Source organism: Pararge aegeria, chromosome 22 (assembly GCF_905163445.1).
Source record: "Pararge aegeria chromosome 22, ilParAegt1.1, whole genome shotgun sequence".
Lineage (NCBI taxonomy): Eukaryota > Metazoa > Arthropoda > Insecta > Lepidoptera > Nymphalidae > Pararge > Pararge aegeria.
The window spans coordinates 9,829,742-9,850,279 of NC_053201.1; the positions used below are offsets into that span (position 1 = coordinate 9,829,742).

The 20,538-nt window shown below is 34.8% G+C and overlaps 1 protein-coding gene across 3 annotated transcripts; it reads right to left on the bottom strand.

Moving 5' to 3' along the window:
* Window positions 1-421: 421 nt before the first annotated feature.
* On the bottom strand, window positions 422-20,031 carry LOC120633621 (extensin-like). 3 transcript variants are annotated; one of them, XM_039903877.1, is made up of 6 exons: window positions 19,886-20,031; window positions 6,843-6,902; window positions 5,365-5,428; window positions 3,029-5,064; window positions 1,957-1,998; window positions 961-1,091 (listed from the first exon to the last, which is right to left on the bottom strand). In XM_039903877.1, exons 2-5 carry the CDS (start codon window positions 6,854-6,856, stop codon window positions 1,980-1,982), a joined length of 2,133 nt encoding a protein of 710 aa, XP_039759811.1. In that variant the 5' UTR covers window positions 6,857-6,902; window positions 19,886-20,031; the 3' UTR covers window positions 961-1,091; window positions 1,957-1,979. The 3 variants fall into 3 exon arrangements, with proteins under 3 accessions (XP_039759809.1, XP_039759810.1, XP_039759811.1); XM_039903875.1 differs by lacking the exon at window positions 1,957-1,998 and having other exon boundaries at window positions 422-1,091; XM_039903876.1 differs by lacking the exons at window positions 1,957-1,998; window positions 19,886-20,031 and adding an exon at window positions 19,671-19,689 and having other exon boundaries at window positions 422-1,091.
* Between the last annotated feature and the right edge of the window lie 507 nt (window positions 20,032-20,538).

Genomic DNA, 20,538 nt, shown 5'->3' on the forward strand with positions numbered 1-20,538 from the left:
TCAGTAATAGTTTCCATTGTTTAAGTTAATCACAAACACAAACCAGGTTATCGGGAAATGAATTTAATATTAACTTGTTATAGGAGCCTATATATATTTAAAACTTTATAATTTGTTAATATACGTTAAATATTATAAAAATACTGATAAGTTTATGAAACAACACAAATATTTAGCAAATATAAATACATAATAAGGATACTAAAATATAATATAGATAGATACCAATAAATATAAACTTTTAGCATGTTAATACCTAATTATAATAAAGTTAGTTTTTTTAGTCTTCATTTAAGTTATAGAAGGATATAAAAACGTTATTAAATTTTCTTATTATTTTATCAAATAATAGTAAATTTACGCGAATGGTAACTTAAAATTTAAATAAGTAATAAAAAAACATCTACTGAGTGATCCTACTCTAAAAAATAAAATCTACGTAAACAAATAATAATTTATATAGAATCTTAATTAATCTTTGGTAATTAGCCGTATTCCTTTTTGCAATGAGCATAAGTATAATCACAATATGTAAAGCAAATCTTAAATTATTATAGCCATTAAAGATTTGTTATTCAAAATTAACTAACTAATGTAATATTAAATATTTATATTATGATTAACAGTAAAAAGTAATTATGCCTATCTATTGCATTTAGCTCGTAAATTCCCGCGACACTGTAAAATATAATTATTTTAAAAACAGATCCTTAAAAATATTTTCTCCTATCGTGTTTACGACATTATATCATTGTGTTCGTATACGTTGATTCCTCTCGGTCACGTTAAACCGGATTTAAAAAACACATACTTAATTCCAATAAACCTTAATTAATATCATAATTTATGTACACTAAAAAGTATCTGATAAATGTTAAACTAAATACAGGATACATATTATTATATATATCAATTTCGTTCAATTTAAGTTGTTTGAGGAAGATAAATATTTATTTTATACCTATGTTATTAATATTTTTTCCCAAATGGCAAATTACTTCATCTCCTGCGTTCCGGTGATAACTTGCAGCACTTTGAAAGCCTTTGACTGCCTTGGCACACCTTCTTGTGAGATTTTGTGGTATATTACTCTGAAATTTATAACAAAACAAAAAATATACATACCTATCAGTACTACAACACTAACAAAAGAAAGAAGAAGGAACGGATAAGGTATTTGTGGTATAAATACCATAAATACCTTATCCGTAAATACTCTGAAATTTATAACAAAACAAAAATTATACAAACCTATCAGTATTAAAATACTAACAAAAGAAAAAAGAAATAACGGATAAGATCTTTATCGAACGATAAAATTAACTGAGAAAATTTCGTCTCAAAAAGCTTTATGTCTGCATTCGAGGACAGAAATATTACTCTCTCTGATAGGTTTGTTCTTCATCTATATATTTATAGAAATATTTTCTCATACAGAAAGAGGATTGAATATTCGAATACATATAAATCAAAATACCATAAGATCTTGGAATTAGCATAGTTTTGACCGGCCGGTTTACCTAGTTATTAAGCCAGTTCCACAGACTCACCAAGATTAATTAAAATTATAACTAAAAAGTAATTTTAAAACGAAAAAAAACGCACTGAATTAATTTTTATAATACTAAATTAAATAAAACCTTAAATTTATATTATAAGAAAACAAACGTTTAAAATCATCAAAACGTACCGTATATCGGTTAATTAAATGCCAATAAGTTAAATGAAATGCTAAAAACAAAAAAAAAAACTAGGAAGCGTCATTGCAGCGTTGAATCAAATTAAAGTTATAATTAATGAAATAGATATTTAGCAAGTTGTTACACATAGAGCAGCGCAAATTGGTTAAATGAGCGAAGTAAACAGAATTACAGCGTTCGCAAAGCGTAATGGTGCTAATTATAGCAAGTACTAGACTGAATCATGAAGAAGCAGTGCAATAAAAAATATGTTTACTTTGGACAGTGCAAACAGCTCCCTTAATACCGCCCACCGAAGCTGAAAATTATAACATTTTGATTTTCCTTATGATAACGTCGCAGACTTTTACTTCGAGCTTGATTGACATAAAATTATGGTTCCCGATGATTAAAACTCTCAGTATAATTTTCCTTACAAAGAATGAGGCTATTTTGGATTCGTATTTAAACTCGGGCTGTTTGTTTTATTTTCGCGTTTTATATTAACATCGCAATTGTTCCAAACCGATTTTGATTAATAACATTTTATTACTTTGGAAGCATAGATTTTTTTATACTTTTAACATTACCATACTATGTGTAAAATTATAGTCTTTACACATATGGCATTAGCCCTCCCTTTAGTCTAGTCGGGTATAAACAATTTATACACTTTTTTAACAATAAGAAGCGTAATGTGATTCCAAAAGCCATCAGTCAGCAAGAATGCTGTTGGAACCGAGGACTGCTCTTCCAATAAGCTAACACAATGAATGTTGGCCGTTGCTAACAAAGAACGGCTTAGAGTACGAAATATGCATGTTTTCATGCTGATAGTGGTTGCTTAAACAAAATATAATTGATAAATAACGGTCATGAGCAAAGCCCTGTGCAGTAGTTTACTAAAAAGTATGCTTTCAACCATTAGATAAAAAGTGGTAAAGAGTTTCGGTTTTTCGACAATGGATAAGTGAATCTCACTTGTAGTAGGATTGAAGCACTAAAGGGAAAAACCGTCTACTTCCTATTCATTACTTTTCAGATTTACTACTGGGTTTTTAGTGTAAGCTTGGCTTTTCTATAGATTGCAAAGATCTTCGAATCCAGAGTGCATATGTATTTTCTGGGACATACAAGATTCCACAAAGATTTGGTTTTCCACGATTTCTAGTTAATGAATAAACGTCACAGTCTACCCCTACCATAAGTGATAAATAAAATAAGTTAATCAGTTCTGCTTGATGAACCTAGTTTTTCAGAATCTGTTATAGTAGAATTCAATCCACTAAAATGTATTCTTAAGGTAATAATATTTATAATCCTATTTATTGACAAAAAATCATACGAACCTTTTGTTTGCACCTTCATTGCCAGACCCTTCGATTTGTATTGGAATTATTCGCGTCTTTGGTTGACTGTCTTGAATATTTTGGTAACGGGTGTTTAACGTCGGCAAGTCTGGCTGATTTTGATTGTCATCTATTCTAACGAGTTGAGGAGATAAAACTCTCATGATGCGCTGAGTTGGTTGAGAATAGGGCGCTTGGGTATTACCATTTTGGGTATTAGGATTTTGCTTCATGTCAATCACAATCCTTAATTGTGGCTGGTTACCTCCTTGATTTCTTGTGTCTGTGCTAGACACTTCCATTTGAATTGGAATTATCCTTCCTTGATTACCGTCTCGAGGAACACTTCTTCTGTTTTCTGATGGAAGCGTTGACCAGTTTGGTTGTGCTTGTTGCTGGTACTTAGGTGGACTTATATATTCACGATTACCTCGTTGCATTTCATTACTTTTCCGTATCCACTCTGGCTCTTGATTTGTTGTTTCTCTAGGTGGAGTATATAAATCTCTTTGTGCACTTTCTTTACCTTCCAATGGTCTTTGACACCAAACCGGTGGTGGTGTTTTCGTTTTTTCCTTTTGTGTTTTTACCCATGGTGGTATTGTCTTAGGACTATCAGGACAATAATAAACAGGTTCTTGGCTAACGTAAACTGCTTCTTTCTGTGGCGGGCTATTGTTATAGTTAGGTTGAGTTGTTTGTTTCTTTGGAGATACAGGTATTGATATAGACGACTGGTATCGGGTTTCTGGAGGTGTTGTAGGTGCGACTGACCTTCCTGTACTCTCCGGTTGCCGCCACGGTGGAGTGTATTGCTGTTGGTTGCCAACTTGGCTAGGAATACTCTTGTTCTCTTGTTTCCAAGGTGGAGAATAGTTATTTTCAGTCTGATTATTATTTGCTTCTTGGGCTGGTCGCTGGGGCTGTTGTTGATTTGCGTTTGTATTATGGTAAGTCATCTGTTGATTTTCACGTGGATGTCTGTTTAAGGTGCTTGTTCGCCAGGGTGCCGTAGATGCTTCAGTATTTGGACTCTGCTGAGATTCTTTAACGTTATTAGGTGTACTGCTGTTGTAATTGTTTTGAAAGTTTTCTTGATTTCTTGGACCAGCCCTAGGAAGGGTATGAAATACTGTGTTGTTAGGTGTTGCTGGTGCTGGCTGATTATAGCTTGGTACATTTTGTTTGACAGCTGGTGAAAATGGCCCACGGTTTGTTTGCGGTGACTGCGGACTATTGGTACTATATACTGGAGAGTCTCTTTTATCTGGTTGCTTCCAGTGATTATTGGCAGAAGGTGAATAAGGCGAACCAGTGCTTGGCGATTGATTAGCAAAAGGTTGAGGACTCTTATTAAATTGGGAATCTTGTCTAACTAACAATTCCCTTGTATGCGGGGGCCCATTAGTGTTTGGTGACGCAGTTTTTTGATGAGCATATTGTGCTTCTGGCCTATGAATTGGACTGTCTGGAGACTGGTTCTGATTTCCATAAGGATAGTTCTGCCTTTGAATATTGTTCTGCGGAGAATAGTTCTGTGGAGAATTTTGTGCCGGTAGTTGAACTGTTAAGGGTCCCGGTGCCCTTTCTGTGAATTTGGGAACATGGCCCATGCGTTGCAATTCTGCCTTTTCTGCTTCCCAATGATATGGACTGTTTGTTTTTCTTAGCATGCCTATAGGGTTATCGGGAATAACGATTTCGGGTCTCTCTCCTTGGACCGTTTTTGGAGATTTACTATCAGGTGCCTGTATAACAAGAGGTGGTGGTGGTGGTGGAGCTGGTATTTTCATTGGTGGTGGAGGAGGCGGTACGGGGCCTCCAGGTCCATGAGAGTGATAATTATTGTTGGGTTGTTGCTGAGCATAGGCTTGTTCATGTTCTTCCTGGGAACGTTGTCGTGCCATTCTCCTGGCCATGCTAGGTGTTTTTATTTGTGACAAATCCAGTCCACCTGGAGTATATGTGAAAGGCTTCTTATCCTTTGTCATCATGGCGTTTTGAATACATGCTGGTGGCTCCACTCCTCCCATTGGCTGCAATTTGAAAAGTAATACCTTTTAGTAAAGTCGATTAGACATACAGTGAGTTTGTTAAATTAGTTGACATTGGTGTTAATTATTTTGTACACATTTCATTGCATTAAACTTAATTAATAGGTCCGATAATCCTGAGCTATCGTTTTTGTGATGAGGATAGTGAAAATATTTTTTAGATAGACAGATCTTTATTTGGATTTTGTAACCGGTTATTTTTGTTAATTTTTGAAAACGGAATTTAACAAAAATTATTAAGGCCTTTTCTGGAATCCGATAGTTATTTTGTGTAGCACTTACGTTGACCTGAGTTCTGCCGTAGTTCGGGATTCGGCGGACATGTCCAGCGGGCGCGGGTCCGTATCTGGAAACGGTCCAAATATCACGTTATTTTTACACGTATGACAACATCGATGTAGAGACAAACAACACAGTCGGCCATTGTTGACCTATTCCGCTTTAGCTGGGGCTCGGAAAAATTTGCGTCCAGCTAAATTTCTAGTCCGTTTTGATTTTATTGTCAGCAAAACTTGGATAGTAAATATTTCATGTTGGGCAAACATTTTTAATTCCCGAACGTGTATTGGCATATTTCATCAAACATAAAATGGTTTTTGGTAGGTACGGAAATTTTGGACCGGTATTACATTAAAATGTGGTGTTTCCTTTTCAATATTTAACTTTACGTGGTCGATAAAAATATACAAATGCAAAGTTGGTATAAGGTTATAATTGTTCTAATCTTGAAGTTTTTTAGATAAAGTTTAATTAAAATGTAGTAAATAATATAAAAAAAACACAGATACTGCACACCATGCTCCGTCAAAGCTTAATCCATTTTTCAAATTTTCAGATCTGTTTTAATAAACATGGGAAACAAAGCATAGAGTTTGCATAGAAATCAGTTGGTATAGTTTGGTCTACTACCAATATATAAACAGACCATTTCGTTACTTTTTTATCCTATTATTACTTTATTATATTAAAACTCACTTGTAACAAAGTTTGACATTTCTTGGCAAGAGGCCCTTGCGAAAGACAGATTAAAGTCTGGATATTATCATAAATGTTGGCCAAACACGTAGGTATTAGTCACACGTGTAAATATATTATTGTTTCTATTTTAAAACTTAATACTAATTTCGTACACACTTTGTGACACAACCGTCCCTATCACATCACATAAAAAATATTCATATCACAAGACAAAGATTGGCTTCCTAGGTTTGACAGTGATAACTCTAAGAAAAGTTTACTGAGCTGGTAACTAGATAGGCGACCAATTGTGTGACCAGACCGAAGGCGTGACTCTGCCGTAAGGGATCCGCGCAAATAACCCAATGAGGAAAAAGAGGGAGTGCCCAATACGACGTGATGAACATCCTCAGGAGATGTTGACTTAACAATTATTCATTGTAAAGTCAACATCTCCTGAGGATGCACCGGTTTTGGAGCGAAACGTGCGTATAGGGTACATTGCCGAGGGTCTGTTTGGTGTGGAGTATACGGATTGAAGTAATTATAAATTATACCATACAGATTCTCCTGCTGTTCGCGGAGTATAGCAATTTAAGCTTAATTTTCATAATAGACTATCGTTAAGGGGTTACTTGACACTTCTGAATCTGTATTTTATCGAAGTAATAACGTACACTTACGCATTTATAAAATTAGTAACGTTCTGTGATGAACATAGGATCCTTTTATCTCAAACCAGTACACAGAAACACAAATTATGTTAATGTTCATTGTGAATTTTATCATTTTCATTTACTCACCCGTTCGCAGACATTTTGGTGTGGTGATCGTATTATCGTATGCAACTTCAGCGACTCCAACTGGAATGAGATCATTGTCAGTATAAGCATTGGTTCAGTAGACGCGATATAACTCACCACCTGCTCGTGGTGATCCAACACTCATTTCGCATTCTAAAAATAGTAGCGATGACTTATTAAAACCTTTTTAGAATGTATATTGCTATTTTTAAATCAGATTTATAACAAAAGTAAAACATTTGTATTCGATCTGAAGGCTAATATGATTTCAGGGTAATTTTGGACCTACCAATGCATAACTTTAAAGAATGTGTTAAAACACATTTATTACATCGACGTTATTATACAATTGATGAATTTCTTTACGACAAGGTTGCTTGAAAGCATCCGGCTCTGCTTTCATCTCTTACAAGATAGAAAAATGAATTTTAAAATGTAACATGTAAATTGTTGATATTGAAAAAGAGCAACTGCTGAGTTTCTTGCCGGCTTCTTCTCGGTAGAATCTGCCTTCCGAACCGGTGGTAGAGTCACTACACACAGACAGACTTGACGTTTCAAAAGTGCTTATATTAGGCCTACTTGAAATAAATGAATTTAGAATTATTATTTTTTTGAATTTTTTTTTTGAAGAGCATGTTATATTATATATCTACAATAATCTAATCTGAATACGGTGATAGCCTAGGTTGAAGTTATTTTTTAAGCTGTTAAGAAAATAATTAAAACACTTATATCAAGAAAACCTCTTTTTGTTTTATTTGTTTATATTTATTTTACGACAGCCAATTGGCACAGTGGACAGTGACCCTGCTTTCTGAGTCCAAAGGCTGTAAATTCGATTCTCACAACTGCAAAATGTTTGCATGATGAACATGAATGTTTTTCAGTGTTTGAGTGGTTATCTGTATATAATGAGTATTTTTATATATTATTCACAAACATTCATCAGTTATCTTTGCGCTCATAACACAAGCTACGCTTATTTTGGGGCTATGCCGAAGTGTTGTATCAACCCATAACCGGCCTTAGGACGAGGTGTTTAGCAATTAAATATCTTTTGCTGTATCGGTGAAGGGAAAAAAACGCGAGGAAACCTACATGCCTGAGTGTTCCATTAAGTTTTCAATGGCGTGTATTCTATAATATAACTATTTTTCCACTATTGTGGTATGATACATTCGTTAACTTCAAACAAAACCTAGGAGGTTCCCAAACACTTATGGTCTGAGATGAAGCCCAAAACGAACTTAATCGGGTTTTTAAACTTTTTGTTTCAATTCATTCTACTATAGTTATAGCTTAGTTTGAGAAGTTCATATCGTCATCAACAAATTATTCCACTGCCACTTGGCCACGAATTGCTGGCTACGACGACGGCCTAAGCGCTACTCATCATGTGCAGGAGACAATTATCTCCCCGGTTAACGGATACATATTTATCTTCTCTTAAAGTTTTATAAACTCTCAGAGCACTGGCGTCCAAGTGGAAATAGTATCCAAATAATATATGTGTAATAATAAACGGGGGTAAACTTATCTTATTCCATGTTCCCGTGCATTAGCCGTTGGACACGTTAATTATATGCCTTGTCAAAGGATATAATCGGGGGATATAATTTTTGTTTCCCGCCTGTGCTAGCCTAGCACCAGTGGGTCGGCAATGTTTTGATGAATATAAAAATTATTCCTTGAAACAGAATTCAACAGTGTTGATTATTAGATAGAAGGAGGCGTTACTTTGCGGAAATCCATGATATATTATCAAAATTAAGCTTAATTTGCTATACTCCGCGAAAAGCAGGAGAATCTGTGTGGTGTAATTTATAATTTCTTCAAACCTAACAACAATCTAAATTGTTAACAATTATTCATTGTAAAGTCAACATCTCCTGATGATGCTCCGGTTTCGGAGCGAAACGTGCGTAGAGGGTATATTGCCGAAGATCTGTTCGGTGTGGGGTATAAGGATTGAAGAAATTATAAATTACACCACACAGATTCTCCTGCTTTTCGCGGAGTATAGCAAATTAAGCTTAATTTTGATAATATACAATGTTGATTGATATTGTGATTGATGAACGAATATCGTAGAAAATGCTAGTTAAATTTCTATTGATGCCGCAGATGGAATGCGAAGGCAGAATTTGGCACTCTCACGATAATTATAGGCGATGGCTAGATGCCAACATAATTTTAGCTCAACTACGCCTCACCATTCCGCAGCGGGATCAATAAATTTCCTTTCTTTCCTAACATTCGCCATCACTAATTCACTTGCAGGATTTCAGATTTATTGACGAATATTGTTTATGGTCGGAAAAATGGCTAACATATTCGACTTTGTTTAAATTTATACACGTACTAAGGTATACTGCTGGCATGGGTGCATTAAGAAGTGACTTTCGGTAAAAAATCTCGTTTGATAATTTTATGAAAGGTGTCTTTTTTTCTCACATCAGTGAACCAGTTTACGTGTCCTATGCATTTCTATTCATTGCATTTCACACATGCGCTATCCTTAAATTTTAAAACATCTCGTAAGGGAGGAAGATTTTTGCATCTTGCTTTATGCCGTCTCTGGTCCAAGACCTGGGACACGCTACTGATTAATTGCGAATAAATAAGAAACTATTAAGAAGCATGCTATATCGAGTGTCAGAGGCGCGGTGCGGCGGCGTTTTAAATTGCGCTTGTTTCAAGCCGCAGAAAAATATTTGTAACGTTGTATATAATATTAATGTTTTAATTTATTAGACGTCGCTGCAACAGGGCTAGCGCAGGCAAGAGACAAAAATTTTATCCCCGATTATATCCCCTCATTAGGGATATAATTAACGTGTTCACCTGCAAAAACACGGGAACATGGAATAGGAAAAGTTTACGCCCATTTATTATATGGATATTATTTCCACCTCTGCGAAAGTACTATGAGAGTTGATAAAGCTGTGGGAGAAGATAATTTTTTATTCTTTTCCCCGGAGATATAATTCTATCCCTTGACAAGGGATATAATTAACATGTCCACAGTGGCGTGCATAGAGGGTATGCACAGCGTATGCAGATGATATATAATTCAAAAAAAAATCATCCGGACGAGCTAAAAATACTTATGGTTAGGCTTTTAGTAACTCTTACAATGCCTATCATTCACTTTTTTATAGCTCGTACTGGAGATTTTCTTCATTTCATATCATCTCTATACCCTGTGCATACCCTCTATGCACACCACTGCATGTCCACCTGCTAAAGCACGTGGACATGGAATAGGACACATATATTATTTCCACTTGTGCGCCAGTGCTCTGAGAGTTGTTAAAGCTGTGGGGGAAGATAAAGTCTAATCCATTCCTCGGGGAGACAATTGTCTCCTACCCGTGTTGTTGGTAGGTATTACACTTCATTTATCGGACTCATTGAAGGGTCGATTTTCGTCGATAAAAAAACACAGTGTATATAAAAAAGCAAATAAAAAACATCTATGAAGTTAAAGTTTTCAGCAAATAGGTGCATCTAACGATTAAAACGTCCTTCAAATGCGAGCAGAATTTTTAGGTAGGTCAATAACCCGTAAAACCGCGGGCACAAAAAACTCGGCGAGTGATCAACTCATCACGGTAGGGTTACAAATTAATTAGACATTCCTCATGAATATTTGGTAAATTTATCGTTTCAGTTTTTGGACTTTGCACATGTTTTTTCCACATAAAGTCCAAAGGCCCTAGTCCTTTGGACTTTATGTGGAAAAAATAATGCGTAATAAAGAAAAAACACAAATATATAGGAGAGAAAGAGATTTATTAGATTACACATTTTGTATCCCATTTTATTTGCCATGGAAATATGTAAGAAATGAATAATATGTAGAAAATATAATATTTTACATAAAATATTAAATAATTTTTAATCTAGGAAAAAGTAAAAGTTTCACTTCAGCCATATGTAAATTTCTAGCATTGGTTTTTTTTTTTAATTACAACCAAATAAGCTGATTCCACCTTTGACATAGAATGTTCTTGCCTATAAAGAACAACCAGCAAGAAGGTGTCATCATCATCTCATCATTACCAGCCTGCGATCACAAAGGTCACGGTACATGTCACGGGTCACCTCCCACAATAAGAAGGTGTTTAGGCCGTAGTCCACCACGCTGGCCAAGTGTGGATTGGTGGAACATTAATGAGAATCCTCAGGCATTAATTGGCCTTTGGCGTTAAATCAAGTGATATTGAATTGATAAAAACGCACTAACTTAAAAAAATTAGGGATCCGTGCAGGGGCTCGAACTCGGCTCCCCTGAGCGCAAAATAGCGTGCAAAAAGATAATTGAATATAATTTAAATACAAAATATTTCAAGTGGCCTAGTTTACAAGTCTATTTTTAGTACTTTACACTACTCTACATTGGTTTAAAAAAAAGAACGCAACGGTGAGCGCTGTGAATTTAATTAGGGGCAATTTATTATTTTTTAATTTCTGAATTTTCTCTGGTCTGGTCTGGTGGGAGGCTTTTGCCGTGGCTAGTTACCACCCTACCGACAAAGTCGTGCCGCTAAGCGATTAAGTGTTCCGGAGCAATGTCGCGTACTCCCTAATAGATTAGTCAAGAGCTAACTTCTAGTGGAATAAAAAAAAAGCCTTTTATTTCAAAGTCAATAAAAATATTTATATAACTTATAGAAACAAAAACTATCTATGTATAACAGGTACTAAAAGTGGATTTTTGAATTAGGTGGCAATATGGTTGGAAATTATCGATAATCTCTTACAGATAATTAGACTTGGTAGGTTTTTATATCGAAAAGACTTAAAGATAGTTTATGTAGTAAATATTCTTATGCCCCTTTTCACTCGAATGAATGCTTAACAATTTAGGCCTTGCCCACAGAAAAAAAAACGATTCACCAACTCTTAGGAGATAACTATTGGTCCTTATTCGTCATTGCCTTGTTCATTGTCAGTGAAAAGTGGCATTAGTAAACCAAAAAGTTACGCATATTTGTGCAGGCTTATATAATAATCACATGTATCGGATTTTCCAGGAACGGCAGATAATGTATGCCCTTGAAATATCACATAACAAGGAAAAACTTATTTAAATGCTTTCGATGTCAATCATCAGTGAATTCTTGAACAAAACATGACCTTAGAAATCTATTGTCGGCGAGAGCGCGCGTATTTACATTTGACGATTGATATATTACGTTGGGTAGAAGCTCAGTAGAACTGCATTTCTTTGACGTAGGAATTATCCACGGAAGCGGTATTTATTCTGACGAACTTTCTTGGTGAATCGAAAACCCAAGTGAGTTTAAAAGCTTGGGACAATTTTGGATCTTCATTTTGAAATTCATATTCATGTATGTGTGCTATTTTTTCCATTATTGTGTGATTTTTTTAAGTGTTCTGTTGTCTGTCTTCGGAACTTCATCATCCTATATGAAATGGGAATACATAAACAGGACCATTTCAGAAATAGCTAATTTGAAACAAAAGAAGAGTTTTGCAAATGCGTCTATAAATATCGGAATTATGCCCGAACATACATAAAACAAACATTCAAATGGATAACCTTCTCCTTTTTAAAAAATGACGGTTAAAGCATTTCCTAGTGGATAAAAGGGGGGAGGACGATTAAGCCTCATCATTGCTTTTTCGGTGCGTTTGTAATCATCATCATCTTCATTCTATAAACAAATGGATGTTTGAGGTATCTTCTCCTTTGTCGTTACACTCGTGTCAGAGTGGTCGTGGTCATCATGAAGTGATGCTGTTTGGAGCAGTTATTCGCATCACAAGCTTTCACCACTTTTCCCTACAGCCGGACAGCCTGGTACACTCATGCAGAAAACACCTACAGCCTTGACTTGACCAGAACATCGCATGTGCAATCTTCCGCGCGCTCTGGTGCCTTCAACCTTCTCCTGCACGACAAGGCCCTCTAAAGAATCGTTTTCTCGTCGAGAGACGTGTCCGAAGCATTTAACTATTCGACTCTGCACCAATTTATACCGGTGCGCAATGGCCATATAAAATTATGATGTATTATGATTATTATCGGGGTTATGATGGGCGCTGGATCGGTTCACCGTGCTATTTGGCCCGCTAATTGCCACTTTATCTTTTAACTAGTTAAGCTGTGTCAACTTTTCTAGTTCTTGTACTCTCAGGAATCATCATCGCCCGCTGAGTTAATCTAATTATTATTATCAGAGCCATTTGTGGCCATCATGATAATAATCTGAATGTATGTTTTGTACATTTGAATTCGTTGATACTCAAAGCGTTTAATACTTGAGACAAATGCATACAAAGTTTGCTTAATCTTTATAATGGACTAGCTGTTGCCCGCGACTTCGTCTGCGTTTGATTTTGTTTATAAAGTATTCAGTATCGCTAAGCCTTAAATGATATATATAGTAGTATTTATATATATATAACATGTGACTGTCAATTAATTATAGCCAAATAATTTGCAATAAAATAAAATTGCGACTATAATTAAAGATCTAAGTTATCCTATCTCTTAAGTTGGACCAGACTACTCACAGTGTGCCAATTTAATTTAAATACGGTTAAGTAGTTTAGGAGTCCATCGCGGACAAACATCGTGACAGGAGATTTATATATATTAAGATTACAAAAAAAGGATATTCGTAATTTAAATTTTAGGTTACGCACAACTTCCTTACCAACTAAAATTCCTTCTGAATAACGTCATCCTTATTGCCAATAAAGGCATATATTAACATGCTGGTTTTATATTCTCAGGAATGCCGTTATATAATTTGATCTTTCATAATACGATATACTGATACTCCAACATGCCATGCAACATATGATGTAGGGCTAGCTCGAAAGTTATCTGGTGTATTTAATTTTAAGGCTGCCCGCGCACTGTCAATATTTATTTATTCATTGTTATTAGGTACATAAAACAGGTAATAACTAAAGGTAGATCTAAATATAAGTAATAACTAGTTGTGTTCTAAGCTAAAACCCAAAGTATGTGTACACAAGTTGGAATTAAATTAAACAAAAAGTAAAAATAAAAGTAAATAAAAAATAAAAAATTAACACTTAAATTTATAATCCCTAAAGTTGTGTGGAATGTAGTTTTGTTAAAAATGATAATATTACGATTACTTGATACTTATTATAAAGGCGGCACATGCGAACGACAGGATTGTAAAAAGAAGTATTGTTCTTGTAGACACTTACGACAAACCAATTACTCAACAATATTGTTAACAATATCTTTATAATCAGGTAAACAAAAGACTCAATATTGATAAGTTAAACATACATAATTGTAAAACTCGACTATATGACTGGTTAAGTGGGCTAAACTACGATGACACTGAAAGCATTATTCAGATACTGAAATGATTCACGTATGCCTAACACACACACATACCCACACACAGCCACACACACACACACACACGCGCGCGCACACACACCACACACATACACGCATGAAAAACTATAAACTACATTTTATAAGACATTACAATTTAAAATAAATTATTACTATTCATTCTAATAAATCTAAAATCTTTGCATAAGTTAAATCTTCTGTTAAAATAAAGAAATTCATTATTTAAAATATTTACTCTTACAGTTTACACATTACTTAAAGAACACAAAGTTACTCTTACTTAAATTTAAATATTACCGAATAACTGTGATTATAACATTACTTAAACTATATTATATTCATCCTTGTATACTTCATCCTGGGGAAAGGGCCTGGTGGCTTGAGATACAGGTTCTACCTAGTTCAAGCATCAGTCCCCACATTATAAATGTGTAACAAAATAGCCCGTAAGCAACATTATATTGTACTCATACTTATAAGTAATGTGAAGAAATAAATAAATCATTCATTCATAAAATAAATCATTCATACAACAATATAAATAAATAAATATACTACGACAATACACACATCGCCATCTAGCACCAAAGTAAGCGTAGCTTGTGTTATGGGTACTAAGATAGGTGATGAGTATTTTTATGAATATAATACACATCAATACTTATAATATACAGATACAGATATCAATATTGACAATATATTATACCGATACTTAAGCTCTTCAATACGCCCGCACACTTGCAATATTATTACTCTCAATATTTTACTTAATAGTGATATGTTCAATAATATGGACGTGTGTATGGACCCTTACTTACTTTACGACTAACTGACTTACGACTTTGTATCGACAATTCATTTATTTAATAGCAAGACGAGCGGCGATATCCTAGCAGTTAGGTTGTGGGCTTCACTTTCGGGTTGCCGAGTTCGTATCCCAGCACGCATCTAAAACTTTCCTTTTTTGTACATTTAAAGCATTTAAACATCACTTGCTTTATCGTCAGGAAACCTGAATGCCTGAGAGTTCTTAAAGTCGAATGATATCTACCGCACTTTGCCAGCGTTGTGGACCTAAACGTTCTCATTGTGGGATCAGCTCTTATAATGTGTTGATATGATGACGATCGGAAAAAACAAATCTACATGGACAAGTCAACGGGCAACTCTAAATATTGATAAAATGTAGATTTTAGTTTGTTAGCCATATCTCTACTCGACAGTGTTCCAACATCGGAATAATCGTTCGAGTAATTGAATTTGTCGTGCTTATTGATTTCGTTACGCTAATGGAGCAAAAATAGTAGATTGTATGAAAGAGAGGAGTAGGTGAAATCCTTGAAAAATTCAGAATGCAAGTTTTCCATTCGGCCACTGACCTACGATTATTTGCTCTATCAAATTTCCAAATCCTGTAGGGTTTTCCGGGATGAAAGTATCACGTAGACTTAGCACAAGATTTGCGGACTCGAAATCAGAGTATGAAGATAGCTCGAATTTGCCTACAATTCTATAGCTCGGGCTTTCGACAAAACGTCAATCAAAAAATAAGAAGAATGGGATTCGAGACTCTAAAATGAGTTCCATTAGGTCCATTTTACTTTAACGATACAGAGTTTAATACTCGAAAACGGCTTCTCGATTGCGAGCGAGCAAAACTTTTAATAGGGTACCTAGTGTCTCGAGATTGCGAGTTGACCGTGTATTATATAAACAAAAAAAAACAAAATTTATATGCAGGTAGCTCTATAAACACTTTAGAAACGTCAAGTATATCTGTTTCTAGAGAGGTAGATACTACGAAGAAGTCTGTAAGAAACTCAGCAGTCGTTCAACAATCATTTTTCTATCTTACGGAAGTTACATTTTTATTATTTTTATTAGTGTTTTTACCTACGCTAATCAAGAAATTATCGATTTTATAAATTTAAAATGCATATAAAAATTTTCGGTACCGAGAGGATTTCTACCTGCGACTCACTGGCAATCGCGGCCTGAATTCTTTTTCCTACGAGTATTACGCTACGGCTCTCCAACCGTCGATGCCGAAATTAGTATATGCCTTTTACATCAATCTTATAGCGCCTTAGGCAGTTTCGATCTACTTTTTTAAAGGTCTATATTTCAATGAGACACGTTTGGAACAAGAGATTATACATTGCTTTTTTATAATTTATTTTTTATTTTTATATGCATTTTAAATTTATAAAAAAGAAATGCATTAATTATATAGTAACCTCGCTATGATAAATGTGTTTTAACACTTGCTTATTGGTTGGTCCACAATTACCTTCGTGTTATAAAATCGTTCTTTTACTCAACGCCTCAAAGCACTGGTGGCATGCATCTCATATATGCATGAAGGCTGTGCATATCGCCAAATATTTTGTACCACCCATATTGGAGAAGGGGATGTTATTTTTTTATTGTTGCTTGTTTAATGACTACCCTGGCCAAAAACTCTGTGCACCGAGCCCAAAAACCCTGATATCACCTATTTGAATCCGTTTCTAGTATGTCAATTGGTTATATTATTAGATGTTTATAAAGACTAATATTTTTTCCCTGAACCGGGAATAGAATCAAGACCCTTAATCAAAAATTGCTCGCCACTAAACCACCGAGACAGCAGAGGCTGTATACAGTATAGTTGAAACAATATGCATGATCCAGAAGCTAAACAATAATAAACAGATATGTTCTAGATGTTGTTTACCTATAACATATTTGTGCAGTGAGTATCATTTTGTTTTCACGCAAAGGTCGAAATCTTGGCGCAGGTAACGGGGCTGGTATTAGTCACGATTACATCTATTCGGTCTAACTCTTGAGAAATGTATCTGGATAATATTATTTCTAAAATTTACCTATACGTTTGTTTCAAACTTGGTTATTTGTTGGAGGAGGGATCAGGCCGACGATCATCACGATGGCCAGGTGTGGATTGGTAGACTTTTCACGCCCTTGAGAACGTTATAAAAACACTCAGGCATGCAGGTTGTATCACGATGTTTTCCTTCACCGTTTAAAGCAAGAGGGAACCATCTGTTTTTCTGGGATAAAAGCCTGTAACTCTCCGTCCTTCTAACTAACCACATGCCAAAAATCAAGTTTATTTGTTGCATAGTTAGGGCGTAAAGGGGGGCCAAACAAACAAATAAAAAAACACACTTTCGCATTTATTAGGTACAGTAGTAAGGAGTTCGATGCAGTGGCGTGCACAGGGTCTTCGGCCAGGGTATGCATAAACCAGATAGGTATATATCGGTAAATAGAAATATTCCCCTCCAATACGAGCTATATAAAATAATTTGGGTATGCAGTGCTTTTGTGCATGTATGAAATGCACGCCACTAGTTCGATGTGAGATCGCCATTCCAGAGCCATAACACCCCAATGATGCCCTACTTCTAGACCCCTGCCCGTATAATAGTAATAACATACAGTCTAGTTCAATAATATGACATTGCCAAGCGAGCGACTCCACGCGTAAGTGAGCGGTGAGTAACGTTGCGCGATATGACTCAAAGCTCGGATTTAACGCTCTTCGCGGAGGCAAATGCTAAACACTTATGAAGTGCAACTTTCGGGTTCCGTATCCAAAGAGTAAAACGGTATCCTACTACTAAGACTCCGCTGTTGAGATACTCACAGAGTATTATAGTATTTCGCTATATATTAACTTTAAAAATTAATAATTCTATTAAAATAATTATGGGATTGGCCCCCTTAATAATGAGATTTATTTATTTAAAAAAAAATATATTTTAATAAATAAATCCCATATATACATGATTTTTTGCCGTTTTTATAGATAATGGTACGGAACCCTTGGTGCGCGAATCCTAATCGCACATGGCCGGGTTTTAAGCTTTGCATGTAGAACAAAAGTGCGCATAACGTTTATACGTTTATACCCTTATTAATATTACTGGTTATTTTGTATTGTAGCCCCAGACGACCCATATTATACCTAAAGGTACAATTTAATACGTTTATCAACCGTTTGGTAACAGCGATGTTTGTGCCTGAAGCAACTAACGATACAATTTAACATCCCTTTGAAAGGAAAAACAAATTGAGAAGATGCGAAAAGCAATTACACCTAATTATCTCAAACCTATTTTACACAAAGTCCTGTACACAAACAATCTCTGTAAATAAACCTCTGTACTACTTTTTGATACATACAAAAATGTGGTTATTCTGACGTATTTTTTTATATTTATTTTTTAGTAGGTAAATATTATTTTATTTATATTTAAAATAAATAATTTATAAGTTTTGTTTTATTTATATTTAAAATAAATAATTTATAATGTTTAAGTTTTTTCTTTTCATACAAATTATCAACAACCCTGACAAGGCGTTCGTAGAACTATAAAATATGTTATAACTAGAGGGAATATTTAAAATACAATTAGGTACTTACTAGTGAAAAAATGATCAAAATTCTCTAGAAGTTATTAAAAAAATGGCTTTAGAAAGTAGTCATTATGTGTTATTTAAAAAGTGTAACAACATATATACGCGTTATTTAACTATGTCAGTTACGTGGTGTGGAACTATTTTTGTAACGACAACATTTCCACACATTTTCGCTAGGTATTATTAAACGAATTTCATGCAATAGATAACGGTATTTTCAGTAAAGAAAATTCGTAAGCCAGAAAACTCGTAATTGAAAAAAAATAAAAATTGAAAATTAATGAATTTCATTTTTTTGTCTGTCTGTTTGTTTGTTTGCATATTAAAATATGCTTCTTAGGTGACTAAAGAACAACTAGACTTATTGTAGAGCTTAGTTATTTTAGATTTGACAAAATGAATAATATATATTATAAAACCCGATGCAGAGTCATATGATTCCAAGGCCAAGCTCTAGGTGAACATTTTAATGAAAACGACAGATTTATCCTATTTTTCGTGGAATATCCATACTAATTAAAGTTTGTCTGTCTGTTTGTTTATTTGTTTGCTAGCTATGTTTGGCTCAACCACTGCCACAGATCTTGATACAATTTGGCACATATATAGCCTGGAAACGGACATAAGATACTTTTTATCCCTATAAACACCAGTGTAACGCTCTCGAGAGATTTAAAAAAAAAGAAGATAGCCTTCTTTACTTCTTTACATATTCTAACCTATGCTTGTCTTCAATGTATGCTAGGATGACCTATAATATACGAACGTTTAAGTAGTCTAAAGTTGTCCATAATAAATAAATAAATAAATCTTGACGGGATTGCGTAGAAATTGCTTCTGGAAATTGACATAGTTTCTTGTTGCTTTAGAAATTTAAAAAAAAAAATCGAAAAATACGCGTTTGTTGTAGAAACAAGTATCAGTACTAATAAATTATTATAAGACTTCTACTTTAACAAGGAACTTACGTTTTGTAACGTGTGCATGAATACAAATCGTGAATTAAATAGAGAACTAGCCTAAGGTAACGGGTACATGGATACAAATCGCGAATTAAATACTGAACTCACCTAAGATAACGGATACATGAATCCAAATCGTTAATAAAAGAAGGAACTTACCTAAGGTAACGGATACATGAATCCAAATCACGATTTAAATAAGGAACTAACCTAAGGTAACGAGTAGGTACACCATGCATGAATCCAAATCGTAAATTAAATAAGGAACTTACCTAAGGTAACGGGTACATGAATCCAAATCCAAAGCACTGCACGTTGTGTAAAAATTTGAATTTGGTGGGTAACGTTCGTAAACACGATCGCGGTGCGATGTCGTTCGTTCGGATGCGCTGCCGGGCGCCCGGGCAGTCGGCGATTGAGCGGGAGCCGCGGGAGTGGTAGGGATGCGATCATTGTTTATCGACTGTCGATAATTTTTGACCTTCGAGGCTAAAACGATGGGGTGTTATAATTTTGATGTGTCTGAGTGTGAGTGTGCGTGCATGTGTGTGTTTGTCTCTCTCTCCTTGTAACTCCCTCAATATGCATTCAAATGAAACTACTTGACTATTAGAATACTATACACTATTGTAAATTTTGAATCCAAAATGGCTACCACCACAAAATGGCGAATTAAATTGGTTCCCAACTCCCCAACATACTAGTATAATGTACACTATACTGTAAGTCTTTAATTTTTAATTTATATTTTAATCAAATTTTTTTAGTAAGAATTAGCTGTTCGTCAGCGTTAATTACGGTTTACTCCGTGATAACTAAGGTTTTTATAACGATAGCACTTCCCCGGACGAGCTCTGTTACAAAAAGCTACTAGTACTCTGTACTACTTACATATTTCTGAGGTTCTTCTTCATCATCACTATCA